Below are 27,953 nucleotides of genomic sequence, written 5' to 3' on the forward strand. Positions count from 1 at the left end.
TCTCACATTGTGTGAATCCTGCTTAACACGCACTCATCCCTCCTACTGGTCCGTGCTGTGGAGGAGTCAAGGATTGCTTTCGACGGGCAGAAGGTCGAGGGGTGCAAAAGCGTAACAAATGCACCGTATGCTCTACCTGTGGTGTGTTGGCTTCTTGTGCCTGTAAAATTGCACTTCTTGAAGGCAAGTGGCCTGTAGGAACACTTGTGGCTGTTAGCAACCATTCCTGTGTGAGTTAAACTCCTTACCTTTTCCTCTAACTCATTCCATTCGGAGGTGGACAGTCGGAGGCACGCAGACAAGAAAAACGACACGTAAGGCAGGGCCAATCTGGCGAGCAGTTTTATTGACACACGACACTAGGATCTGCATTTTTACAGAGCGCACAACACCGATTCTATGTACAGAAAGCAAGGGGAAATGATGTTGAACACGCATGTCCAAATAAATATCCTAAACCTCTGCTGCGGCAGCGGCACACGAAAATGCCCGACCTCATAGTTGTCTGCACTGGAGGCCACAGTTATCTATTTGCTAACTGCATCTAAGCCTTGAAGCAAATGTCATTAAAATGTTGTTGGCCACTGAGTGAACGGCCACGTCAGAGCACGGCCAGCAGAGGCGTGCTTATGGAAGTTGTTCTCGACATCCCATGGTTTTCTGTAATCCTCTAGGCTGGTGGGGAGGCTTGTGCTATGACACCCTCTTGAATATGCTAAGTCGACTTTCCGACAATGCCTCATTGCATCAATTAGACTCGTGGTGAATTAAAGAACCCACGCAACGAATTTCACCAAATCGTCAATCAGCATATCACTTAGTGCATGGCCATACTTTTACACCTGTGTATACTGTAGGCCACAGCCACAGCCACTGTATACAGCCACAGTTTTTAGACTAGCCATGATGCATCATACCATTGTTAAGATAAGTATTGTGTTTGGCACATTTCAGCCACACATGGCCCTCGTGTCATAAACTTGTCACTGAATTTTGTGGGTCAATCTGCAGCAGGCTTTCCAATAACTAATCCCATGGCGAGTTCTGCCTGCCAAGAGGACATCTCCGCCTGGTCTTAGCACGTCACACAAACATAGGCAGGCAACATTGTGCTCTTTTCCTTGCATTTTCAGCCAACACGGGACGCGATTAGCATTTTGAACATAACAGACAGCCATAACGACATGTGCACATTTATTTGTCAGAAATTAAAATAATCTTTCTGGGACAGGCTGCATCTGTAACTTGTTGCTGCGGTCAACCACGTATACAGTGCACCTGCTTCTTTTCCACTGTCCGATTTGATTTTGTGAAAATTCAGCGCTTGCTTTAATTCAGCAGGCCGCTCAATACCGACTGTTAAAACTCGCCGTCGAACAGCTTGGCAAGCTCATTGTTGAAGTGACAACTACACGTGCAGGCTTGTGCATTACGTTATCTCCAGAGTTTAATGCGTATGAAATTGAACTTCGTGCACTTTTTAGTGTGCACTCATGGTTTGGACGAGTGTTGCTTACACATTTAAGGCAATCATTCAAGGCAATTCAGCCAAATTAGAAAGCCGACTTAACATTCTTGGGGGGAGTCCACTGGGCAGGGCTTTTATTTGGGGGGAACTGCAATAAGTATAGAAGGCAGACCCTTGCAAGCAAACCCAAGTGACTGTGAACGACACCAGCAACAAAAACGTCTCTGGCTGGGACATGTGACAATACCATGACAACATGGGCATGCTAACCGCGGTTATGCTCAAGTAGAAGCTAGTCGCACGTATAGAGAAAATTTTGCATTTACTGAACCATATTAAAAATAATGCTCGCGACAGGTATCGCGGATTTGTATTTTAGCACCAACTGTCTCCAAATAATTATTGGAACACATGCCCTGATGTATAACTTAAAAAAAGTAATTAAAAATTGTGGTGTTCTGTTAACAACCAAATTTAACATTGCAGTCGCAACATCACAAGCTTGCGAATGCTAACAGCATGACGTAATGCTGCCTCCTAGTTTCTTTCCTACCTCCATGACAAAACTGCATCATCTGCTGCAGGCAACTTTAAAGAAATATATATGGTACACTTAATTTATAGCTCGCTCTTATAAGCAGTCACCATGGTTAACTGAATAACTGCAGCTAGTAAAATTCCTGTGCAGCAGGTCTTTACTGAGCTTCAACCATGGCTAGCATGCTCATGTAACAGCGGCGGAATCAGTGCTATCATCGGCACTAGGTACTAAGAGAAAGCTTTGACTTAGGCCCTGTTCATATACACAAGGTATGTCTCCACCAGGAAACTGCTGAAACAACCTGAAAAAGAATTGTTCCATGAACAAGATTACTGATGGTCATAGAACTTTTTTGCGGGCCTTCAGAAGTTATGAGTGAACATTAATAAATATGTAAAAAATTTTGAAGAAATGACTCGGAAATATTAAAACTTCAATAACTCCACAACGAAAACATGCATGCAAACAAGAGCATTTGAAAATGAGAAGTAATGACATACTGAAGTGCGACTTGCAAGCATCGGTTGTGTTTGTCATGCAACGTTTATAGATATCACGTTTACAGAACGCAGACACAGCTTACGGCTGCGTGTAATCTATCAAATTTGCTCACTTTAAGTGTTGTCTGCTGTTTTCAGAATTATAGTATTCTTTTTCGCCATGAAGTTGCAGTGTTATGAAAACTGCACCTGAATTTCTTAATATTAAATTTTTTATCAAATTTTGTTAAATTTTCGAGTGTCCTAATGAAGCTCGGTGACCACCAAAAACAAGAACTTGACTTCATCATTCAAACACAACAGTCTTGTTTTAAAGTGGCTGAGCAGCTACCAAACGATACTTTATCTGCACTTCACATTGCATATTTGCATAAAAATTTTGGGCGTTGGGGCTGCAAGCTGAAGCTTTGCCTTAAACGATGCAAGACAGTGGCAACCAGGCAACCAAGTGGAGTCATTTGTTGTAATAGACAATCTTTTCACTTGCACTGAGAAACTAAAGAAAAAAATATGCAGTGGCACGTTTAGGGATGATGCCGTGTGGCATCTTCTTGGACGTACAGTGAAATCCCAATAATTCAAAATCTCTTAATTCAAATTGACGGATAATTCGAGCTACTCTGTTAGTCCCTGCAAAGTCCTACATAGTACTTGAATAGAGAAAAATTCCTGCGAATTCAAACTCCCTCCAGAAAAACGGTGCAAAGTTCGTTATTTCGAACAAAATTTCTCACTCCCACGGAGCGCATTTTGGACAAACCCGAGCCAAAGGCCGAGGTTCGATGCGTTGCTAGCTGCTGTAATCTCGTGTGCCGTAAAAATGGTGAGGAATGAAACGCGGGATGCCGAGGCCGGACCCGAGCAAGCAGAGCGACGCGTGCCCTCCTTTCCCGCAAAAGGAGCAGAAAGGATCACGTTGCTACGTGCTCGGTCACGTCGTCTCCAACGTTGGACATGTGGGAGGGCACCACACATCGAGCCACCATCCTTCTCAGCTCACCCTAACACGTTTTCCCCTTGCATCCACAGAATGCGGACTTTACAATGGAACCTAGGTTTCTTCCAGCACATGTCGCTCGCTGATGGAGGAAAGATGAGACTTTCAATGCGAGCCCAGTGATGATTCTGGCTTTATGCACTGCATCGCACAATCGACTGGGCATTATACTTAAAGGTGCTATCCTTAGTTCAAACTCTGCCTTATTCGAACAAATTTCCAATCCCCTTGGAGTAAGAATTAACGAGATTCTACTGTATCACCAAGACCAAGTAAAGAAGGCAATACTCAAGCAGTATGCAGTAAACAATACTGGAACAAACACGGCCTCAGTGTGCAGCTAGCGGCAATTGAACTGTGCAGTCTGCCATGCGTGAGCCTGCATTAACAACTCAGCCTCTCGCTTACAAGAAGTTAACACGTGTAACATAAGGGCAACAGAGGCTCACTGCAGTGACACCTTGCAGCAGAAAGCTGGCGGAGCTCTTTACTAGCTAGCAGAGCGCTTTGGCCTGGAAACTTTTTGTGAAAATGCAGTGTGATGCGGCACAAGTGGCACTGGGGGTCACAAAGTCACTGTTGACACTAGCTAGCCACTAGCTAGCGACCGGGCTACTAGCTCACTAGTGAGCTAGTGTCAAGGTGCGATACAGCGGCTTCAGCTGGCAAGTGAGATTGGCCAGTCACAGCAGCGAGCTGGCATGCTATGCAGGTGTAATAAACAACCCCTTCACTGCTCCCCATTGAAAATTTTGGCTGTACACTGTGCTCCATTTCATACGTAGCAGGCAAAGCCACAAAGGCTAGTGAGACTTTTCTCATTGCTTGCATTTGCGACCTAAAAGTGGAGCATCAGATACGAAATAAAGGCAAAATTACGCGTCATGTAATTTGATGTACCATTAAGTCAGATACTTTTGTTACAAGTATGCTTAAATATATACACAAAAGGCGTCGCATATGTGAACATATTTACCACCGAGCAAGTGAAGTGACACGTTTATGTGACTAGTGGCTATAGTGCACCGCTTGTTCTTGCAATCAAAACGTATGCTATGCTGCACACTTGAAGTATAAAAGTACACAAATAATGTGTGATTTGACATAACCTTAAGTTTACAAGTTGCAGCTGTAATAAATGAGGCAGCACTACTTGTGTAGCTTTTGCAGCCTGCCAAGTATGAAATGGTGCATAGAAGTTGGGACCGCATATAAAACTTATTTTAAGACAGCGCAAAATTTTATGTGCGAGTTATGAGGGGATGCGTTATGAATAGCAGATCGAAAGTAGATATTTTTAATACCTAAACTGAGAAAAAAAAAACACGCAAGAACGAGGCCATTACCGCTTGCCAGAAGTGAGCCATGTTTCAGAATGTGCGGCTTCTTGGCATGATCCCCAAAATTAGATGCTGGGGGTGGCACCCAATTTTGGGCATGCAATGCAGTGCACTGAAATATCTTGGAGGCGGTGTGTTCGGATTTACATCACATCTGCTAACCACCACGCGCATGTGACGTCAGCTTAGGCGCTATTCAAAGGCTGCTAGCAAGAAAACTAGACAATTACCAGCCCTGCAGCTTTGCTAAGATTGCTTCAGTAGTGTGTACTGCAGTCAACGTCTGATTTTTCGGACTCCCTAGGTAGGGGCTGTGAAAGCGTATGAAAAAATGAACGTGTGCTTTTTACTGCCCTCAAGGGCTCAAAACACCACAGGCATGTCTGAAATAGCTCTAGAAGGCTGCTAGTACACTTTTTGAGAGGTACTATCAGTGGTCGTACTGTGATAGGAGATGGCGGGTACACGCGTGTAAAGCAGGGTGTCGGAATGAAATTTTTGTTTTTCCTTCTGGTTTTAGTTTCATTCCCCTGAAAAACGTTCCATTCTGGTTCTGCTCTAGAATGGAAAAAAAAGAAAAAGAAAATGATCCGTAACAGTTCATAACGGTTTTGCTTCACATGCAAAAATTTTTGAAGCAAAGTAACGATAAAAACATCACATTTATTTTTTCCGAAGAAGTGAAGATGAATTCTGCGATCATGCTCAGTGCCTTGACTCAAGGCACTGCAGCATAATCTCAGAAGCAGCACGCCATCCAATGTACTCGCCGCACTGCAAGACCGCGGTTCCGACGAAACGAACTTAAGCGAACATAAATGAAGGGTAAAACTTCGGTAACAAAGCGTTGTACCTGTAGAGAACAAAACGATAAGCTTTTCAGCGTGCAATCCCTGGGTTTTGCTAGGACGCTGATTTGCTAGTGCACCAAGCAACAGGCTTAGATTAGTGGAGCGCTCGACCGGCTGTCGTTCGCACTATCCCTGACTGAGATATGCGCTCGAATTCGCACGTAGCCTGAAGTCGGTTGTTTTGGATTGAAGACTTTCCCCTCAAACCGAAAACCGATAAATATATTTTGGTTTCAATCCGAAACAAAATAATAAATAACGTTTCGGTTACGTTTCCGTTCCGGGCAAACTATCGTTTCTTGTTTCGTTTTAATTTTCGTTATGTTCCGACACAGTAAAGTAAGGAATACATGCCGTGTCCCATGAGAATTGCGCCTTCCCACTCGTGGTATGCTTCACCGCAATACTTCGCTTATGCTACACCACTTAAAGTGCTGTATTGAGGCAAAGCTGACTTTCAAGAACTGGCATTATTCAACGCGCCGTGCTCTTTGAGCTCCGAAGCCATCGGAGCGAAGATTAAAAAGTCGGAGTCGGCGCCATTGCTAATAGCCGTCTAATTGTTGCAATAAAAAACACGCCACCGAACAGCAAGAAATTTGGTAGCGAACGTCGAAATAGCTAGGCCTGGCGTAACCGAGGTGGTGGCTACAGATGCCAGCGGTTCTACGTGCGGGAGTGCCGGTTCGAGGCGGCGAGATAATCAAAATGGCGGCGGTGGTGGCTTCAATTAATGCAGTTTCGGACCTGTGGTCATGACAAAAAGTCCAAAAAATCGGACGACGAAGGTTCTTCTTTTGCGTCCGAAATTTCGGACGTTCTTATACATTGACTCTATGGGGCTCGTGGCGGTGCCGCGAAGACGTCCGAATTATCGGGCATGGCCGAAAAATCGGTCGTTGACTGTACTCGTATGTAACCGATATATATAGCCAAAATGAAATTTTGTTGCAGCTGGCCTTTACAGCAGGACAAAACCATAGCAAGCCATAATGAACCTTGTGCAATTCATAGTATACCAAGTGTCCATATAGATGCGGAGCAGCGCAATATGACCGGGACCAAGAAGAAGAAATAACATGTGTGATCAAATAAAATGTTGCTGAAAGTTAGTGATGTTTATATGTCTTTCTTATTCTTGGTCTCTGTCATATTGCACCGCTCCGTGTCTATTATTAATCCAAACCAGCTATCTCACCAACGCGCCCTAGCCAATACCAAAAGTGTGTGTGTGTGTGTGGTGGTGGTAGGGGTTGAGAACTGCCCAACAATACCCACCATTTCAGCGCTTCTCCTACATTCTTTTTGGACTAGAGATAAAGATGACAGCACACAAGTACCAATGTGACTGTTTTTCTAGTATGTTTGTTGTGCACACAGTACGATGAACGGTACCGATGAAGCTTATGCTCCAACTGCCTACAATACCCACATGTAGGCCAGAGAACTCTCGCACGTGACACATGGGTTTGCATGCCACAAGGGGCTGTGTTTGTTTCAGCTTGTTTAACCTTCACTGGGCGCTTCTGGTGAGATGCACAGAATGTCCAATGGAAACAATGCCAGAGACTAAAATACTAAAAACAATACACCTGCACGTTTTGCTTCACTGCAAGACAGGTAAAAAAGCCAATGAGTGATGCTTGGGTTGAGCAGAATGACCAATCAAAGTATCACGATGATGAGTGTAAAGGAAAAAGGAAAGTGGACGACGCTAAAGAGCAAGCACATTCACAGGTATCCTGGGCACAGCAGCAGGTCCCAGTCGACGTTGGTGCGGAACACGTCACCTTGCAGCCACTGCTGATAGTGGAGCTTGAACTCGGGGCTCAGCTCCACCTCCCGCCCGAGCACCGAGAGGAAGCTGTTGTCCACAGGCTGGAAGTCGCCGATGAGGTCCTGTTGTTGCTGCTGTTGCTGCTGGTGGGAGGCAGAAGAGGGCTTGTCGTAGCGGCGGGTGTGGAAGTTGTTGATGTTGGCCTGGAGCGAAAACTCCTCGGCTTGGAAGTCCCATGGGCGCGCGTCGAGGTCTGAAATAAGAAACAAGACTGTGGGGTTTAACATCCAAAGCACACAGGCTGTTCTTGTTATGCGAAATATGCAGGCTGATGAATTAAAAGGCTTTGGCAGCAAATCACACACAGTGAAGCAAGATCAAAGAGGCTAACTGCAATGAAATTTTATTTTGGCTGAATTGGGTGTAATGGAGTAGTGTATATGTTACTATTGAAGGGCTGGTAAATGTCTAATTTTCTTGTTAACAGACTTTAAATAGCACCTAAGCAGACAACAAATGCAGCAGGTGGTTAGCAGATATGATGCAAATATACCAGCACATTGTCTTCAAGATTTCCAGTGCACCATAAGCACAGCCCTACCTGAAAGGCCATGCAGAGGCACTGTACCAGTTCTCAAACGTTCTGGGTTCTTTGTCAATTCCAGCGAGCCATAACGGCGGCGCTTTCTTTAGATTTGGTATCGAAGACATTTGATTTTGCTAGCTTTCCATAATGCATCCACTCGCACTTAAACATTTGGATAGAGGGTGCTCTACATCAACATTGCCTGGAACAAGGCTCTTTACACGATCCAAAATTTCACAGCAGTTGGCCTTCAAAAAGTGGAGACAGAGGGAGCGGCACGAACCATTTCCATAAGCCCAGTCGTCGTTGAGGCGGTGCCTGACTTTCTGGTAGATGGCAGACATGGTCTTCATGTTGGACTTGCGCCACTGGCGACCCAGGTACTTGGTCTGCATCTTGAGCAGCTTGAGTACGTACAGTTGCAGGGTCGCGTGGCGCACCTTCAGCGCCCGCTTCAGGATGGGCGCCGACTTGAACACCACCAGCATCTGGAAATGAAGCGGGTCAAGAGAGTCGTGTACGGTCCTGTCTGCTCTCAAGTGTCGAATCGAACTTGTAGGAGTGCGCCGTGCCATAGGTGGTGCTTGTTTGTTTTGTTAAAGCACTGCAGCAAAGTTGGCACATGTGCGCGTGTGGTGAATGGGGGCTGCATGCCACTTCGGGGGAGCATTCCCATCGTTTCCAGCTGAGGTAGCAGCCAGCCACACCCCGATGGTGCCTTACACGTTTTGCTGTTGATAGAGCGTGGGTTGTTTGTAGTGTTCACAGTCTGCATTTGTCTTGCATGGGTCTTTGCATTTGCCTTTGCCGGAACAGAAATTAAAGTTGTAAATAATGAAACGATGAAACTTGCCAGATGTGATGTCGGTATTTTATACACAATGATAGGGATAATGTGATGGTGGCTGATGTGGAGAACCCTTTCGCCAAAGTCGGTTAACCTGGTTGTGAATGCAAGCCTCGCACTCACTCCAGAGCTGCGTCTGCTGGCCTGAACGTGAATGGATGCCAGGGGATGTGCGTGGTTGTGAGTGTGAAACTGAGCAAGTATGAGTGCTCTGGTAACGGCTATTTCAAGTGCCAGGACTTGGCACACTCACTTACACATACTGCATATTGGTGGCATACTGCTGGTGAATGCCAGCGAGTGTGTGGGAGTGTGACTGTGGCTACGTGGATATATACCGTATAGACTCGTGTAAAAGCTGCACCCGTGTAAGCGCCACACCGCCAACTTAGCAGCCGAAAATTTTGAAGGGAAAAAAGAAAAGAAAAAAAGACCTTCAATTGGACAGGCAACTGCGTTCGGTGACCTGATGGCACATGTGTGCGTCGGCAAATTTTCACGCACTGTGTGCCTATACTAGATGGCAAGAGCTGCATGTTGAACTCTGATGCAATGGTACATTCGGGGATCCGGGGTGTGGAGTAGTCGCCGGCTGCGCCGGCACCATTTTGACCAAAATGTTCAGTCCCATGTGAGAGTTGCACCTCATCAAAATTCTGAAAAAGAAAGTCTGGCTCTTACACGAGTCTATACGGCACGTGAATAAAAAGAGTTGATAAGTGAGTGTCATCAAACGTTCACATGGTGTGCCTTCACACACATTCTGTGTGCAAGATAAATTAGGGAGTTACTGTGGTCTTAGCAACTGCTGCGTATGGAAGGCTACATTGGCATATAATTAATTATGTAATGCTGAAAATTTGTAGAAGAGGTTCCATGGTTTTTCTTCATGCTCTCTGAATGGAAGCTGCATATAGACAAGCAATTACTACCTTAATGTGAAAAGCAAACTCTAACGGGATTGTCAGTTTGATATCTGCAAAACTAAGTTTACAATAGAGATTAAAATATACACTCTAACCTCATTATAATGAAATTGAAAAGGAAGCCGAAATTACTTTGTTATACTGACTATTGCCCTTTACTGCAGTATATACCCACTTTTGTGTACAACATTTAACATGCAAAGAAGACTACGGCTCTGACCTGCCGAACCGCTACACCGTTGCACCTGACACGACAGCCTTTACAATAGCATCCTTATGTTCCAATGTGATGGTCTGTCGCTTTCGCTTTCCACTTGGCTCGCTCATACTGTTGTGAAACTGGCGAAACAACGACGCGGTCGACAGGAAGAGCTAACACGGTGTGACGTGAATGAAGTCTGTTGTGGTCGAGCAGAACTTGGCACATATCATGGTGCCCTAAGCGCGCAGCTAAGGCGGTATTCTCGGGCGACCTAAGTGACTTTCGGAGATAGTTTCACTTTTGCGTGATGTTGCGAACCCGTGATGTGCTGCCGACAGAGCACCAGAAGCACAGCACAGCACCAGAAGCACTTTCGGCCTGTGAAAGCGAAACTTTCGGATATGCCCCTCTCTCATGGCCTCGCCACTGTCGCGGCTTCGCTGTCAGAGTTTACTCCATGTCTGCTGTGTCGGGTGGCTCTACTGCTCTGTGTGCACACCTACTTGGCTTGGCGGGCTCATGCTGGTTTCGCACAATTTAGGAGGTCACGCCTAGCAGTGTCAGCCAGCGTGGTGCGCCATAGCGAGACAAAGAGAAGCGAAAATGCTGCTTTTTTTTTTTGCATGCCGTGTGTAATCATCATCATGGATATGCGGCATTTGAACTGCTGCGCCAAACGGGTCCAGAATGGGCCGGAAATTGATCTGCTCAATGCACCAAGGTCGGCACTTTTGGTTTCTGAGACAAATCTAGTTTGTTATATCCATTGGCAGAACCATTTTACTTTGCTAAAACGAGGCTTTAAATAACATGGGTGTCTACGGGGATTTCAAGGGGAATTACATTAACTTTGTTAGTATATCTATTATTTTGTTATTCCCTGTCTTGTTACAGTGAGGTTCAAGTGTAACTGCACACAGCAACACAGACAACCGTGACTTGGCAACTGACCATGATTCGCGAGTGCTTCCACTTGGTCAACTTGTTGAGCACTCGCAGGAGGTTGATGCAGGAGAACATGTTGCGCCAACAGTATGGCTGCTGCTCACCAATCTCCTGCGCAAGACCGTGACAGGAAACATGCCATGTCAAATACAAACAAGACACAAATGCTGCGGCCACATGAGAAAAGGAAGAAATGTGAAACTGATATTGTGTCGGATTCTCTATTTTCAGTTTTGTTATAGTAGAACACATTAAAATAAACACTGAAGAATGACCCACCAAATTTTAGATTTACTTCCTTACATCTGATAATTTCCAATTTCCGTGTCAACTGTAGGTTTGACTGCAGTAGTGAGCATTGTCAGCAACACAGTCCCTGTGAGCTGTCATGCCAAATGTGCGCAAGAGTCTGAAGCCCAAGTTAACCAGCTGCGATAAAGTTCCACAGTGATGCCTCTCACAACAACAGAGATTTTGTTTTCTTCCAAACCTGCAAAGGACGAGTGTAACAAAATAAACCGTCTTGAAGGAAAACTATGCTGCATTAATTTGGGTAGCATTCATTTTCTTGTTTTTCTTTAGCTTTATCTTTCGTGGCGGACCAACTCAGGGCTGTCCAGAGGGCCCGTGTGCTGGCAGAGGGGCTCGGCCTCTCTGTACCGACGTGGGAGCGGCCCGCATCAGTCCCAGACTGATCCCTCAGGACCTAAATAAAGTTATTCATACCATACCATACCACAAGAAACATCAGTAAGGTTCTACTGTATACAGGCTGAGGTTCCATAACATAACGGCAGAGTGGGACCTTATGAGCAACTTGTACGAATACCGTATTTACTTGTGTAAGGCCCGCACCTCTTTTCCAGATATTTGACAGGGTGTAGGCCTTGCACGAGGCAAGCGTATGGCTACTCACTGAAGCCTCGAACTGTGGTCAGACTGCTGCGTAGAATAGTGCAACTACTAGCGGCCAACTATGAAAACATTTATTCACTCATCCTTGTCATTTGCGCTACCATCCCAGCATGGCGAACTCATGTCACTGGTGCCCTTGCAAAGCAAGGCACACATTTTTCGCCCACTTTCAGCTTCTGTCCAGCTGCACATTTATCATGTTGTTCTCTGAATGTAATCCCCTAGAGTCATAAGGCCGCAGCATACGCTAAGGTGCTTCTCTATTTTCACCAGCAGAATGTGCCTGAAAGCAAAATGCCGCTAAACAATGCGCTACAGCACAGCCGATACCATTGAATGAAGTGCACTGGATCTATGCTCTATGATCTGGCGGGATACAGTGGTTGTGATGATGCCATTGTTGGCAGCACAGTAACCGTGCCATTTAGTGGTGAATTGTGGAAATTAACCAGCATGTGTGTGATGCTCAGTGAAACTGTTTTTTTTTCTTCAGCTCTTAAGTGGGGTTGCAGGCGTTGCACTAGAGTGTACCTTACATGAGTTTAATGCAGTACGTTCAGAAGGACAAGCAATAGTTCGATACAAGCACACAAACAGAATGATACTGCGCAAATCTCACGACAATGCTGCTACAGGTATTAACTGTGAATCCAGCAGGTTACCGATTTTTACTATGTAGCAACACCATGTATTCTTCTTGTTATAAATGTCATAAACTGATATGTTTATGCAGATTTCAAAGGTTAAGGATGAGTACAAACCAGTGTCTCTGCTGTCAACTCTGGCTGTTCCCCGATTACACATGCTGCAAAGTCGATCACGGACACCCTGTTCAAAGAAAGAAAGGATGGCGGAGAGGGGACCATCAGCGTTTCTGGTGCTTCTTGGTAATAGCTTTTGAGATGGCTTGGGTTTTGTATAATCTAATAATATCACAAAAACAATTTAGCATAATAAGAAGCCAATCTGGCAATGCCATCATTCATACATCTCGACTACCATGACTATGAGAGCCACCAAGACAATGACAGGAAGCTGAAAGTGCGGGTGTTTAGGTTAACTTCGCCTTCACCTGTGATGTAGAGAATAAATGAAACAAAATTTCCTGGTTATGGCTTTTGTGATGACTTGGGTTTTGCATATATTCATGTATGACATCCTATGATATTTCTAAAGGCTTGTTAGGTATTTCATCCCCCTGTCATGTATATCACTGCTTTGGTATGCAAATATCAATGAGTGTTGTAAAGTTTGTTCTTGCCATGTCAGAACTCTGAGGAGAAAAACTTTGTGAAGCTTTGTGCTTTTGTGATAAATGTCAGTTAAATATACTCCACATCTCTGATGGCAAGCTGGTGACGACTGCAGCATGCCAAAATCATGGCCTCGGAGACCATTTCACGTCACATGTTCTACAGACAACAGAGCAGTGTGATCTCAGAGGCTGTGCAAAATCACTGCCAGTGCAGTACTTGCGGCCTGATGCGTCATAGTACACTACTAGGTTCATGCCAAGCCAGCGTACTCAGCATGACATGCCCTATGGCTATTGTCACGGAAGCAACTGCTCACAACTTGACATCCTACAGATGTTTCTAGCAAAAGGTTCTGTGCACTGACCCCAATTTACAGGAAAAATAAAAGCAACACTTCACAGAAAGTTTGCTGCTCTTGTTTCCACAGGAAAACTTATTTAGCCAATGATAGTGTTGGACAAGCCAAGTCAATGTATAACAGCATCGCATGAGGTGCTTCAAGCACCAGAAACAAGACAATGAAAGAAATGTTAACTCAACCATCACGCGTGCACAGATTTTGTGTTTTCTTTCACGAGTGATTGGTACACATCGCCTTTGAGAAGAAAAAGGATAACATTCAAATTTTGCATCCAACAAATCTTTCAAGTTTAGATGTTAAAAATAAGCAGAAAGGGCAAAAAAAAAAAGAAAGAAAAAAGCCACACCACAGTCGGGAACGCAAGGGCAGCAGCAACGTTATGCGTACGTGTTCTTTGCCGCAATGTAGGAGTTGATGTTCTGGTTGAAGAATTTCAGCACCAGGGGAATGCAGTTGGCAAACATGAGCTGCTGGCCCATGTACTCAAACTGGAGCACATGGTTGATCTTGAGGTGCTTGAACAGGAGCAGCAGGATGGCCGAGATGGCCTTGATGATGATCTCCTTGTGTCGGTTCACATCTATGCCCAGCTTCATTGACTGCAGAACAGTGACGCTGCAAAAGGGGCCGAAAAAAACAAAAACATTCGTGCAGGAACCATCGAAGGTGACAGTCAAAGTCGGCGATGGCTTTCCGGTTAACCTGCTGGCGTTTCTCATGTGGAGAGGATGCAGCCTGGCGCTCACACCTCTCTCCTCCTCCTTCGTGTGCGACATCATTACCTGCACCAACCAATCCCATACTTCCCTCTATCTGATCTTCTGCACACGCACTTTCTTTTCAATTCTTTGCTCTCCTCATTCTTGTTACTCTCTATCATGTTAGACTGCCATCTGCCATCCAAAGAAACCTAAGGAAATAGCCAATGAAAGTTATTGCCTTAAAAATTGAGAGCTTCCTTGCAATTCACGGGAGCTGACATAGTAATATGTAAGCACTGTGCTTGTTATGAGCTGCTTTTGTCAGCACACTTGGTAACTATTGCCTCGTGGGAATGCCAAGTACTGGGACCCTTACGGCATTTCTTCGGGCAGCACGTCAGACATGATGTTCACAGATTCTGTCTTGGCCTTGGATGTCGGTGCGGCGGCGAGAAGGATCTTCAGCAGCGCAATCTGGACAGGTAATGAGAGCACAAGGCTGTGAAGAAAATTCTGTGCCATTCAAAAGTCAAGCAGTGCCTTACGCAGTTCAACTTTGTTATAGTGAATGTCGATATAAGACTTCTTGAATATGATGTAAGGAAAAAAAAAAATTGCCTTCTATCTGTATCTATACAGTGAAATGAAAGAAACTGCAAATTTACATGCAACCTATTTGAAAAATCTATGTGTATAGCTTTTAGCAGTTTATGTTGTCAGTTAATTCAACCTCATTCTGCCGTCTGCTAGCCTTGTCGTTAGTGATGGTAGTGTAATTGCCTTGGCAAGTGAGTGGCCCCACATTCAATTCACAAACAAATGGCCACATTCTGTAAGTATTATTTTCATTTCTTATCGTTTGTCCTGCCACTTCTAGTGAACCAATCCTAGTGACTGTGGGGTCGTGGCTTCCTGTGAAAATAATGTTTACAAAATATGGCCTTCGGTTACATTTTCTTCAAAGTGTGCTTTTTGAAGGCATTCAAACGGGTCCTCTGGCAGCATTTCGCTACAGTCGGGTTTATTGCAATATCTCCTTTTGTAGAAGTTGCTCTGCCCCCATTGAAGGCTTTGCAGCGCCTACTTGAACAAAACAAGGCATACGTCAAAACTTTAGGTCGGTCATGCATTGCTGAAGTGGTAGTTCTACTAACTATGATGCAATAGCTCAACCTTTATTAGAGATTTATAACCAAACGTGCAGATTTTGCAGCAGCTCTGGTTATAATATAGTAAAACGAAGTTTTTATGTCTGCACAGTTTGAATATGTAATTACTAGAAGAGGGATGTCACACAGTGATAAGCCACCGGCTAAGAACATGGGTCGACTGGCATACAATAGTGATTACAGTAGAAGGACTTCATAACAAATTGCTTGGGGTCTCCGGAATTCTTCGTTATACAGGTCACTTTGCTGTAGAGGTCGCACCACCACAGAGCTCACAATAGAACTAGGACAGATTTATTCCTTCGTTATATAGGTCATTCGTTGTAGAGTTACTCGACTGTAGTGTATGAATGATACTGTCCCTTCTGTTGCATACTATCATGGGCGTACCACAATGAACTGCACTTTATTTTTGTTTTCCGGCAAATGGAAAGGTGTTACATATCTGTCCGAATGTCCACTTTCTCAGCGCAATCACCCGTGAGAGCAATGCACTTCTCCCACCGGTGAGGGAGTCTTGCTTGGCGCTCCTGGAACCAATTTTCTGGAGTGCTACACACCCATGGAGTAAAAACAGGATCAGCACAACACACGACGAGCGAGTGAAGGACAAGCTCTGTCCTGTGCTCTTTACTCGCTTGTCCTGCGTTGCGCTGTTCCTGTTTTTATTCAAAAGATGAATCAACCAGCCCCATTGAACACGCTGTACATCCACGCCAGGGTAGCATCTTGCAGCTCCTGCATATGTCAGGGGTCTCTTTATAGCTCTGAAGAGGTGACAGTCGGAAGAGGCCAAAGTCAGGGCAATGCAGAGAACGTGATGCACTTGTCCTCCATAGTGGCGCCTTCCACCCGTGTGATGTTGGGTGTCGTCGTCACAGTCGGCAGCTGTCCGGGACCGGTCCCTTTTGCCTATGACACGCGGCCTGCTTTCCAGCCATCCACCCAGTTGTAGACAGATCTTTGGGATGCTGCCTGCTCAACACACACTGCTGCAAGGCGCTGGTGAATCTCTGTAGTGCTCATGCCCTCCTTCTACAAAGACTACAGTGTCCAGCAATGCTCCTGCTGGTTGCTCTCCAAGCTGCCCGCTCGGCTGCTGACGCGTGTAGGGAAACATGGGCGCTGGTGACTACAAAATGGATGCTGCCAACCTGTGCCACCGTCTGGTGCTGAACCTGAACTCCCCAATACTTGTGATAGGCATGGTGCCAGACAGATGCAGCGCATGCCGTGCGGGAGATTCACAAGTGCAATTCATTGTGGTACGCCTCTCGTAACAGTATTATTGACATTATGAGCTAATAAGGAACCAATGTTTTGCTATGAACATCATGCATTATATCCTAGCAATACCTACCAATTAGCTGTTTTCTTTGAGCAGAAGGTGATTTATTTGCTCGAGCAGTGGTGGGAAACAGAGCCGAGCAGATGTTGTTTCAATGTTGTGGCATTTTCTGCAGCTCACGTTTGTAAGCTGCTGCAATAGTTGATTGTCAGGGCCAATAACACTTTGCACAGACACCGGTTCTCTGAAGGTGCAGGTTCCATCTTGTTTTTATTGCAAGAATTGGATGCACACAACCTTTAACTTGCTATAAAATCAGATGGGCATCATACCCCAGTCGTGGGGGCATTTTCAATCGCGATAGACTCCTTTGTGTGCAATCTGTGAAAGGGAACCAATCACAGTCGAGAAATTCAATCCTGTATCGGAAGTGTCCTGCGTGACTGGGGCGCAAATCACTGGGGCGCACATCATTTGGGCACACACCATTTTCTTTAATTTGAACCTATAAAAACTGAGTGTACATTATGCTTTGGCAGCTTGGTAGAATTGAATAAATATAGTACATGAAGGTGTGATTGTAATAATAAATGCACAACTCTCTTGAGCTTACCATGTACTGCGGCATGCTAGGTAGCATGGCTTGGTACAGAATTTCAGTTGGAGTAGCTGGTATTTCCTGCTCCTTCTAGAAATAAAGCAAAGAAAGCAAAAACAGTAAAAAAAAAAAAACAAATACGTTTTGTCAGGAAGTGGACCACTGGTGTCGAGTCAGGTGGCACAACATCGGAATCATATCTTTCCGCTCACCATCGACAGGGGATGCTTTGCGATGTCCTCTTCCTTCTTCATCTGAACCTCGGCTAGTGACGTGTACATGTGCTGTTAGAAATGAAAATTGGTGGGCTCATTTCACATGCATGCAAGTGCGTTCGAAACGTCAAGAGATCATACGCTAACTCAATGTACCTATGTTTGCAGCCGAAGGGCTATACTTTCTATACAGGCAGCTGTCATGGGTTCTCCCAGCTCTAATGACTTGATGTCAATCCAACCAGACTCTTTTATCCATGTTTGGCAACAGTGTGTTCACGATCCCAGAAAAGTCATGCATTTTTGACAGTCAAGTTAGCCAAGGGAAAGTAAGTATTTTGTCCCATAGTATATATTATGGGCCCATGTTCTTGATGTGTTCAGATGGAACAGACATGCCCAATGAATCGAGTTCATGGATTCAGCTTTCTTGTTCTACACAGCAACAAAATTCACTTGTCAGACTGTCTCACTACATATACAGCAAAACTTGTGCCAGCTGTAGAGTTTTATATATTTATAGGATATTGTAATTTATGTTGCTCCATAGGGCTTAACCAGGACTTTTTCAAGTTATTTGGGAACTCTGTTTATAAAAGAAACATAAAAAGGGTCTATACAGGACAAGACTCAAAGCTCGCTAGCTCACATAACCTCTCAAGTTGCTTTGGGTGTCTGCATGGAGGTTGTCCAAATATTTAATCAAGTCAATTACCAGTGCTACACCACTAAGCACAGCAGTAAAATATCCTAGCGTAAGCATACTCTTTTTAACCTAACACAGCTAATATGAAAAGTCAGGTTATACAGTTGGTAATGTAAAGTATAATCTTAGTAAGAGATCCCAAAAGGCACCAAAGTAATGAGGCCCAAAAGTGATCATAATGGAATGTATGGTCCAGTCTTAAAAGGAAAATTCAAGTGGCAATTTATAACTGCAAAATTTCTTCCATTGCGTTGAGAAAAAGCGATTGACATGACGTATTAAGCAGACATCCATGCATAAAAAATAATTTGCGGGCCTTGATCGCACGTCTCAAATGTAGCTAATGGTTGAAAACAAGCTATCTGTACCTTTGAAGAGTGTAACATAGTGTATACATCTTATAAGCTATGAGACTATACTGCAGTGACCTGCATGGGCACGTGGTCATGCCAGTGCGAAAGAAAATATACAAACAGCCACCAAAGTTGAAACCCAGTGCTGCCATTAACAGTGGAAGCTGCCTTCTTTGCCTGGCTGTAAGGCGCAAACAGGGTTCAATCTAAATTAGGTAAATTAAATTGTTGGATTCAATGTCCCAAAGCTGCACACTGGGCAAGGAGGGAAGCTGCGGTGAAATAATTCTGACCACCTTTTCTTTGTTTGTTTTTTAACTTGTACACGAAGCAGGGTGCTTGAGTGTTTTTTGCATCCTGCTCACATCATAATGCAGCCACCATGGCCGGGAATCTAACCCTCTACCTTGTGCACAGCATGACAATGCCATAGCCACTGAGCCACTGTGGCAGTTATACAAAAGGTTGCCATGGCAACATAGTTATGGCACATGCAGTTACCATAGCAACACAGTTACATTATTCACAGTTACGAGAGGCATTACTGCACCTGCTTGAGCACCCGCAGTCCCTCGTGGATAGGCTCCGGCAGGCCCGCCAGGGAGGTCTGGTCATCGGGTAGTTGGTAGCCAACAAACTTGAGCCGCGTCGCGTCCAGAAACTCCTTAATGTCCTTGGGTCGCACCTTGGGCACCCAGGGCAGCCCCAGAGCCGCACTGGCCTGCGAGAGCACTGAGGGAAAGCCACCGGTCTCCTCGCACTGCTGTGGCTGTTCGTTCGTGCTGGAGCCTGTCGGCTGCTGGGACGGCACTTCTCCTCCTTGGCCCTCTGTGGATCCCGGTGCCGGGGTCGATGGTCGCAGGGCAGCCGCCGCCGCTTCAGGGTCCTCTGGCAAACCAGGGGCTGGGGTGTCCTGTGCGGGAAGTTGGAACTGAACTGAATTGAACCGACTTCTTCGCTTGGTTCGCCACAGTACACTGCAACAGGTGATGAAAGGACAAGCTGTTCAATAATCAACACGACCAACAGCGCAGACGATGGGACAAGTGATACAGACAGGACAGTCCTGTCTTTATCACTTGTCCCACCGTCTGTGCTGTTTATCTTGTTCATCGCTGAAGAGCTTTTCCCCTTAACATTAACAAACTTGCCCAGCTAAGAGGTCTTGTGCTGTACAATGATGGCTTGTGGGGTCCTTTGCCCCCTTTACAAACAATGACAGCAGCTGAAAGACCAAATCCAGTGTCACGGTACTTGATTGTTTTCAGGAATGTGTCACACACGGGAGGCAGGAAACCTAGTTCATACAATAAAGGGAGTCACAAAATTTTCTGCGCTTAAAGAAGTATTGACACAGCATTTTCGGCTTGCCATTCTCTTGCATAAGGGAGAAGGTTTGAATCTCTTAAAACGTATAAAAAATACTGGTGAGCATTAGGACGCCCACAATGATTTACTACAGCAAGCCCTCTTCCCAATTTGCAGGTGTGCTTCCCTGCATTGCATATTACCAATCACCATTCAAATGAAAATGAAGTGCTCGCTGCACATGATGGGGCTTGTTTCTTGCGCATAGTTTTGTCACGAGAGCCACGTCTCCATTTTTCATGTCATAATAAAACTAAACAGTGCTAGTACAGACTGTTTGCAACGCTGTTTGGATTAGTTGGAGTCACGCCTCTATTTTTCATGTCATAATAAAAGCAAACACTTCTTGTACAGACTGTTTGCAACGCTGTTTGGATTAGCTGGGCAAACTGGCTCAGAGAAAAGCTAAATTGACAATTATGACCTTGCTTCTACAAAGCGGTTTCGGTTACACATATGAGGAAGTGCATGCGTCGTTATGTCACGATACATTGGCTCGCTCTAGTCTTGAGATCGCTAGCATCGACTACTGTGTGCCCTGCTACTTCAAAATATGACACGGGTATATAGTTTGTGTACGTACAGCTCTCAGCAATTCAAATGAGATACTTGGAGTGCATGGCTTCCAGCGCACTATGTGCTGCTGGTGGTTGCTGGGGACACTGAGATGATGCAGTGTGGCATACAATTAAAGCGAAATAATTTTTGGCATCTTCTGACCGAACTTGCCCCTTCCAGTGGTCAACCCAGCGCTCACCAATGATGCAGAAAGTGCCGAGCACCACGTGACTAAGTTAGTATCACATTTGAATCGCTGAGCACTGTAGATACACTTATACTGGGTGTCCGAAAAGTAACCGTGCAGTGAGAAAACGAACTATGATGATAACTGTGAATGATGTTGCAATTTCACATGTGATATGACAGCACATGACCTCTGGTTTGTCAGATGTCTGTGGGGTGCACTCAAAGGATGGTTGTACGAGGAACAATCCTCGCGCACTGCACGAGCCACGGACAGCCATTACCCAGCGCACTGCACAGATAACCCCAGCATCCCTTGACTGAGTGTTTTGACTGTGCCTATCACAAAATTAGTGCTAGTTTCAAAACCTGTTCCAAGTGGATATGCCTTACGAAATCACTCGCTTCAATTCCTGTATTGCATAGGTTCGCTAAAGTAATTAGTCGAAAAGTTAATTTATCAGGCATTGATAATTAGTTTATTATGTGTATTGATTTCTAGTGTAAGTAAAGTATACCTCTTTGAGTACTCCAGCTCACTAAGTATACTTGTGCTAAACGCTGGGGCAATTTTTAAATATGCTGTCAATGTTAAAATAAAACACCCTGCAAATGTGTGTGTCTTCTCGTGAAGTTGTCAGGTACACTGATCATGTAGGTTATCGGACAGCGCCATTGCTCCTTGTCCTCCTCTACTTTCCTGTTTTTTCCCTTCCCCTTTCTCCATTTTCCCTTTACGCCTGTGCGGAGCATCACGCAAGGGACACACTCCTCAGACTGACCTCTCCACCTTTCCTTTTATTAAGCTCTCTCTCTCTCTCTCTCTCTCTCTCTTAGATTTGCAACAGCAGCTCTTACCATGGGTATCAACTGTCGCTCCTCCATATCTCTAAGTTCCTCGTCGGCGCCTGAGTCCCCCTCCAGGTCTTGAAAGTCATCCATGCTGCTCTGCTTCACCAGGCTTTGCTGCTGGGAAGGAGTAGACGACATTCACATGCAGATGTCACCTCATCACCAAGTGATCCACTCAGAAGACTCGTATGACAGTAGAAGCAACTAGTACAGCCCTTTAGCTGCCTCCTTCTAGTGGTAGGCAGTTGATAGTCACAACATAGTTGATACAGTGCTTTGCAATGTCAGAACACATCATCATTGATAGGGTGAAACATAAGCATGCAACGCAGGTTGGCTTTCTTGCCATTTAAATTCTACAATATAGAAGGCACTTCACTAGTGGAGGTATTTCTTAACAATTGAACTTTACTTCCCAAGCTCATCACAACCGAACTGAACACCTTTAAGGAACACTGAACAGAATCATTAAACAAACACCGAGCCCTCAAAACCCAAGAAAATATACTGACAAGCATCGGAGAACTCTAAATGGTTGAGTACAATACTTGTTTCTTCGACCCAGTCTCGGCTTTGGTATTCAGAAAGTCTGCGGGTCATGATGTCATGATGCGCTGGCTCAATACACTCCTGCGATGGTGTAGCTGAAAGAACTGCACACAGCACCTATGATTTATTTTTGCTGCGAACAACATCACCCTACTTGGCCTTACTGCCACACGGCAACAACATATCTTGCTCTGTCATGACAATGCAGACGGCGTCAGGTTCAGCATTTTGACATCAATTTCAGTATCAAATTAAAACATTTTAGAAGTATTTTGCAACCTTCATAGTTGTTAAGTGGTATTATTTGTTGTGTAAGAGGCGTATACTGGTTTTTACAGCTTCAAGAGCATGTTTCAGCACTCCTTAAAAGAAAAAAGAAAAAAAAAAGATAAAGAGCCACAGTGACTATGGATTAGTTTTGACTTCTTGGGGTTCTCTAACATCCTCCTATATCTAAGTACAAGAGCGTTTTTGCATTTTGTCATCATGGAAATGCGTCCGCCACAGCTGCAATCTAATCCGTGACCTCGAGCTTGAGCAGCGCAATGTCATAGCCACTGGGCTACCAGTGCGGTTGCCAGCGCTCCTATAAAGGGATACACCAGGTGAAAGACAGGTAAAGACAGAAGCAGCATTAGTGGCAGTGGGCCTGGCTGCCATAAACAGAAGCCCGTGAAGGAATACAAACCCGCTTGAAAGGCCGGCTGGTCTTTCGCTGCTGCTGGGCTTCAATGAGGTCGGCAGCCGAGGTCGGAGGCGAAGAGGCACGCATGGTACGCGCCACCTCCACCGTGTCCTCGGGCGCTGGCGGCAGCTGGTGAGCTGCCCGATACTGGGCCTTCATTGCCCGCAGCTGCGGCGTCCCACCTAGAGAAACCTGTACACACATTGCGTTGATGTAGGCCGGCAGCCTCGACTGCGACACAGATTACACATCTACAGGAGAGAGGCTGACCAGAATGGTTTTCCAGAGCAACAGTAGAACTTTCTTGATCGGGAAGTGAGGGGTAGCACCGCTACAGAACTTTATGATCATCTGGAACAGAGTGATGGCCAGCAGCTCTTCACCCAGGATCGGTTGGGCTGTAGGACAAGGCAAAAGGGCGTGGCACGTATCACGCATGAGGCGTGCAAACCCACAACTCATCACTCCCCTGTAGAACCGTTAAAAGGATCGTAGGAAGTAGGAAGGCTGTAAGAAGGCTGTAGGAAGTGTGGGGAAGCAGGGTAACTTAAAAACGAAACTTGACAGTCACACAGAACAAGACAGACAACCAATTGTAGACTTGTTGATGCTCGCCAGATACTACCTAGTGTTAGCTAAAATGGTGATTGATAATATGTAGTCAATGGAAGCAAAACAAGAGCAAAGTGGTTTTCGTTTTTGTATGAGAATGACAGTGCTTAGTGAGTCGCCAATAAGCATCAGAAAGTTTGTTATCTGTGTGAAGCAATTCATTGCATCCTAGTAAAATAAATGCAAATGCGCAGATATGAAGTAGAATGTCTTTCAAGTTTTATGATTTGAAATTGTGATGAGCAATCATAACATAAGGAGGCAAAAAAAAAGCATTAAAGGCATAAACAAGGTGTCTCTGAATGAATTCTAGTGTATCACACTTACCATCGAATATGGAAAGAGAACTATACCTTATGCTTTGTTTTCCATGTCCACATTTCAATCCGGTGTGATAGTACCAGCTGCTTTTGTCACTTCAGTTTGTAGAGTATAGCGAGCATGATAAAGGACACGCTTATACTGCATGTAACTCTGTGATATACTGACCTTGCCCAAGTTAAATATGAGATGCTTGAGCAGATCAATTGCTGGCATTATTTTGTAAGGCTAGATCTGTTTCTAGCTAGCGTGATTCTCCATCCTCCTTCTTTCTCCTTCAATTCCTGCAGGCTGCCCTAGAGCATTTTATTGAAGTCTGTTACACCTGAATCTTACACAACTAATTACTCGTACAAGTTTACTGATATTCTAAAACACAGTTTCACTGCTTGACGTGAGCCTAAGTTTTCTCTTCTGGTAATGACTGGTTGACAAGCAGGGTTTTATATGCACCTAAATCTATGTACACAAGCATTTCTGCCTTCTGCCTCCAACAAAATCTAGATACTACTGTTGTCAGGAAGCTAACTTACAATGACGTGTTCAGCAGCAACTCGCCCTACTCACATTCGTGAGCTGTGCAATGTAAAAACCTTCTAGCAAGGTGTGCGGGCAAGACAAAAAGATACCAGAGGCATTGCTTACCCAGTTCACTGGCGAAATTCGCGCGATCTCGTTTCATGTCGTCAGTGTCAGTCTCTGAGGAGACGCGCATCACTTCTACGAATATGTACAGGGCGTTCAGGATTGCTCTCAGGTCTGTACTGTCGCCCAATGACACGGCTGGCTTCCTTAGGGCGGACGTGGCAGCGGAGCTGTTCCTGAAGTGATGCCAAATGAAACAAATAGGGAATTACGAAAAGTGAAAGGCACAAGAAAGCCACACTATGTTCCCTAAAATTCCCCAGAAAATAATTCAGGCCTTATTGATGGAATACGTAAGTATAAAGCTTAAGGCGACACTAAAGGCAAATATTAAGTCAAACTGAAGCTATAGATTAGTGCTCGAGAATTTCTAAGGCATCAATATTATCATGAATAGAGCCTTAGTAATCGAGAAGTTGAGGTAAATGCAGGACATGATTAGAGACTCCCCTGGGCCCTTCAAGTACTTACCCAATTACGAAAGCACTCCTTTATTTTCTGCCACTAGTACTCAACCAGCTGTTATAAAAAAATCATTGTATTACATTATAAGACAAAAGAAAATGCTGCTTGTCCAGTTCCATTTCATTTTTAGGAAAAGAACTCACTGACATTACCCTTGACAAAGACATGGCCGGCCGAAAGGTTGAATTTTCGCTCGACTCTACATCGCCGGTGCTTTCACATTTCAGTAGTTTCGTTATCGTGTAATGCTGCGATGGTTTTGCTGGCTCGCGAAACCCGCACAAATTGCAAGCAGCAGAGACTTGCACTTCCATGTAATGTTGCGGCATTCCCAAACGGTCCATGCCAGCTCAGTAAAAGCAGCTGCGAATCCACCACTCTGTCCTGGCTTCTTTTTTACACGACCGCGAGTTTACGTTTCTTGCAAAAAAACTGTACCGCCATCTGTCAGGTGTCTTTCTACTTACCAACGGCAGCAAAGGGTAGTGATGACTTATGCAACGTCACCACTCCCCCGGTTAGGTGGTGGGAGATTTGAATTGTGATAAAGGTATGCAGACCCTTTGATGCAATTTTCTCGTAAACTAAGCCTTCTACTAGCGTGAAACAAGTGTTGCGAGGTTTCTGGAATCGTATTTAAACAGTTCACATCAACTTTGTCTTTGACTTTAGTGTCCCTTTAACAGGCTAGTGCAGAGCTGTTGCCGAAGTGAACTCAAACGAGAACAACAGGGAATTACAAAAAGTGAGAGGCACAGTGGACAAGTTATGTCCCATAAGACTCCCCAGAAAGCAAGCAGGACTTGTCGATTGAGCACATAAGAGTGAAGCTTAGGCACACAATTGCATGGTGCTCCCGCAATCTGCCATTAAAGACAGAGCCCAGTTTGGCCGACGCTGCTTCCCCTACAGGACACGACGCCCACTGTGCAAGGAACAAAGCAAGTCACGTGTTTCTTTTGGCCCGCGCCGTTTCACTTGCAACCGTTGGTCACGGGGCAAATTCGGGCACCAGTAGATGCGCAGGTAGTGGGGGGACATTTCGCAGACCACTGCCGTGGATGAATCTACACTGCAGCATTCAATGCTACACATGTGCTAGGTGAGGGCAAAGACCAGTCCAGCAGAGAAATTTTTGAAGCAATAGCTATTAGCAATAACCAAAACAAATGTGTCAGCGTCCCGTGCACACTACTGTCGCAAAAAGAGCTCAAATACCTGAACAAAAGCTTAGCATGTGTGTAATGGTGATACTTTTAATTACATATGTTTTATGATAGTTTTACCCACATATATTTGTGTAACAGGGAAATAAACTCCGTTGATGTCCAGCGCTTGTGCGTGTGTATTAAGCTTGCACTGCAAACACGAATGCCAAAAGTTAAAGCTCTTTTTGTCACAGTAAAAAGTGCGTGACTCCTCATTTTCCTTACCAGTGCAAAGGGGTAAGAGACGCATGCTCTGACTTACTCGATCTCCATGTTTAGCAGCTGCAGAAAAACATGGAAGAAGCCATGACGATATAGAAGAAAAACATTTTGTCGTGCCCTCTGTGGCTGTTCCTCGAGTGTTGTGCACTCCCCGAAGGCCCCTTGCATGACGTAGAGAACGGCACGTACGGCCTGCATCCGCGCGGTACGGGGGCTGACATCAACGCCATCCATCAGCCGCAGTGCAACATCTTGTCGAGTTGTTTCGTCTAGTGTGTACCATTTTGGTTCAAATCCTGGAACAGATGCATATGATGTGATGTTGGGTAACGAAGCTAAAATCATTGTTACTGCAATCAAAGGGACACTACAAAGTGAACAGATGTTTCAGTGACGTGTACACTTGGACACTCGATGGTTAACCAGTGGTAAAGAAGTGGCCAACCAGCTAACAAGTGGCCTCACGTTGGCAAAAACAACGGGAGCTCAAATCATGGGGTGCCTTCAAAGTGAGCAGGTTTTAGACCCTTCCATTAGCTCACTAGTTGGACAACCTGCGGCAGCATGTTGGCCATAAAAAGGGGAACTGAAATCAAAGGGACGCTTCGAAGGGTACAATCTTTCGGCCATGCCACCATGACCGCTGCGGGAGTGTTGCTTGAATGCAGGTCTGTATGACAAGCTGCGGCTACTTTCAGGATCCAAATGATTTCACATACCATTACGACAAAAAGGCGCATCCAAGTCTCATCAACCAGTAATACCATTTGACTGGCAAAAGAACCAAACGTGTAGGATATTGCATGCTAAGACAAGGAATCCACTCTATGCGCTGTTTCGGCTAGACGAATGAATGAAGAGACTGTCGGGAAGCCGAGCTATTCACGGAACCGTACGCCAGCTTATGAGAACATAACCACGGCTGCTGTACATACCATATTCCGTCATAGTATCCTCAAACGCTTTCATGTTGAGAAAAAATTCGGCTTCTTCCGTGTACGTGTAGAGCTCTGAAAGGGAACAGGCCATGGGTGTAAACAGCGATTGACGGGCGCAAAGCAGAGCTCGGACGCGGTCGACTCACCTGCGATCTCATTCTCGTGCGAGTCGGCGTCATCATAAACAAACTCCAGATCGGGCGAATCCCCGGACTGCTGAAAACAGTAGTTGTCTATCTGAATTTGGGATTCAACAATGAAACACGTTAGTTGAGGAAATGGACTTCCGTGCGCATGAGACGATCGATCTTGTCATTCACTGCCCAATGCTGCGCTGCGGTACATACCACTGGACATACCATGGGCCGCGAAACTCGACAAATACAATTTTTCATATGTCGAACAACTTACGACCACAACGAACACGAGGCAAGCAGCTCGACAAAACATCCCAACCGTACTGTGCAAGTGTCAACTTTAGCGTAGGCCTTCATATGCTTTAAACTGCTAACTGGCCCAACGGGATTAACGCACCGCAATCAAGAAACAGCGCCTTTATATAGAGATATATAAAAAGCAATCAGACAGCTCACCTCCATTGCGTTTTTGAGGTTTCAACTGCATCAACTTAAGACACAACCAAAGCCCAAGCAGCCGCAGAACTATTCGCTCGATGATGCAGAGAACCGAAAGCGCCGGAAGCGGAACACTCAAAACGAAACGGAGTTGTATCCATATATCCGTACAAGCAGACAGGAATGTAGCCGTTCAAAACAATAGAGTACTTTAGTTCAAACCAACG

The 27,953-nt window shown here is 45.1% G+C and overlaps 1 protein-coding gene across 6 annotated transcripts; it reads right to left on the bottom strand.

Annotated features, from left to right (window-relative positions):
- Positions 1 to 315: 315 nt before the first annotated feature.
- On the bottom strand, positions 316 to 27,844 carry Strip (striatin interacting protein). Of its 6 annotated transcripts, none has more exons than XM_075668822.1 (17): positions 27,745 to 27,844; positions 27,298 to 27,367; positions 27,149 to 27,223; positions 26,254 to 26,509; positions 24,319 to 24,494; positions 23,011 to 23,138; positions 22,744 to 22,932; positions 21,513 to 21,623; positions 19,093 to 19,455; positions 17,481 to 17,552; positions 17,284 to 17,358; positions 14,590 to 14,687; positions 13,900 to 14,127; positions 12,657 to 12,723; positions 10,987 to 11,091; positions 8,344 to 8,548; positions 316 to 7,727 (listed from the first exon to the last, which is right to left on the bottom strand). In XM_075668822.1, exons 1-17 carry the CDS (start codon positions 27,748 to 27,750, stop codon positions 7,429 to 7,431), a joined length of 2,523 nt encoding a protein of 840 aa, XP_075524937.1. In that variant the 5' UTR covers positions 27,751 to 27,844; the 3' UTR covers positions 316 to 7,428. The 6 variants fall into 6 exon arrangements, with proteins under 6 accessions (XP_075524937.1, XP_075524938.1, XP_075524935.1 ...); XM_075668823.1 differs by having other exon boundaries at positions 27,298 to 27,364; positions 27,745 to 27,838; XM_075668820.1 differs by having other exon boundaries at positions 21,513 to 21,620; positions 27,298 to 27,388; positions 27,745 to 27,838.
- Positions 27,845 to 27,953: the final 109 nt, after the last annotated feature.

This window comes from Dermacentor variabilis, chromosome 9 (genome assembly GCF_050947875.1).
Source record: "Dermacentor variabilis isolate Ectoservices chromosome 9, ASM5094787v1, whole genome shotgun sequence".
In the NCBI taxonomy this organism is placed as follows: domain Eukaryota; kingdom Metazoa; phylum Arthropoda; class Arachnida; order Ixodida; family Ixodidae; genus Dermacentor; species Dermacentor variabilis.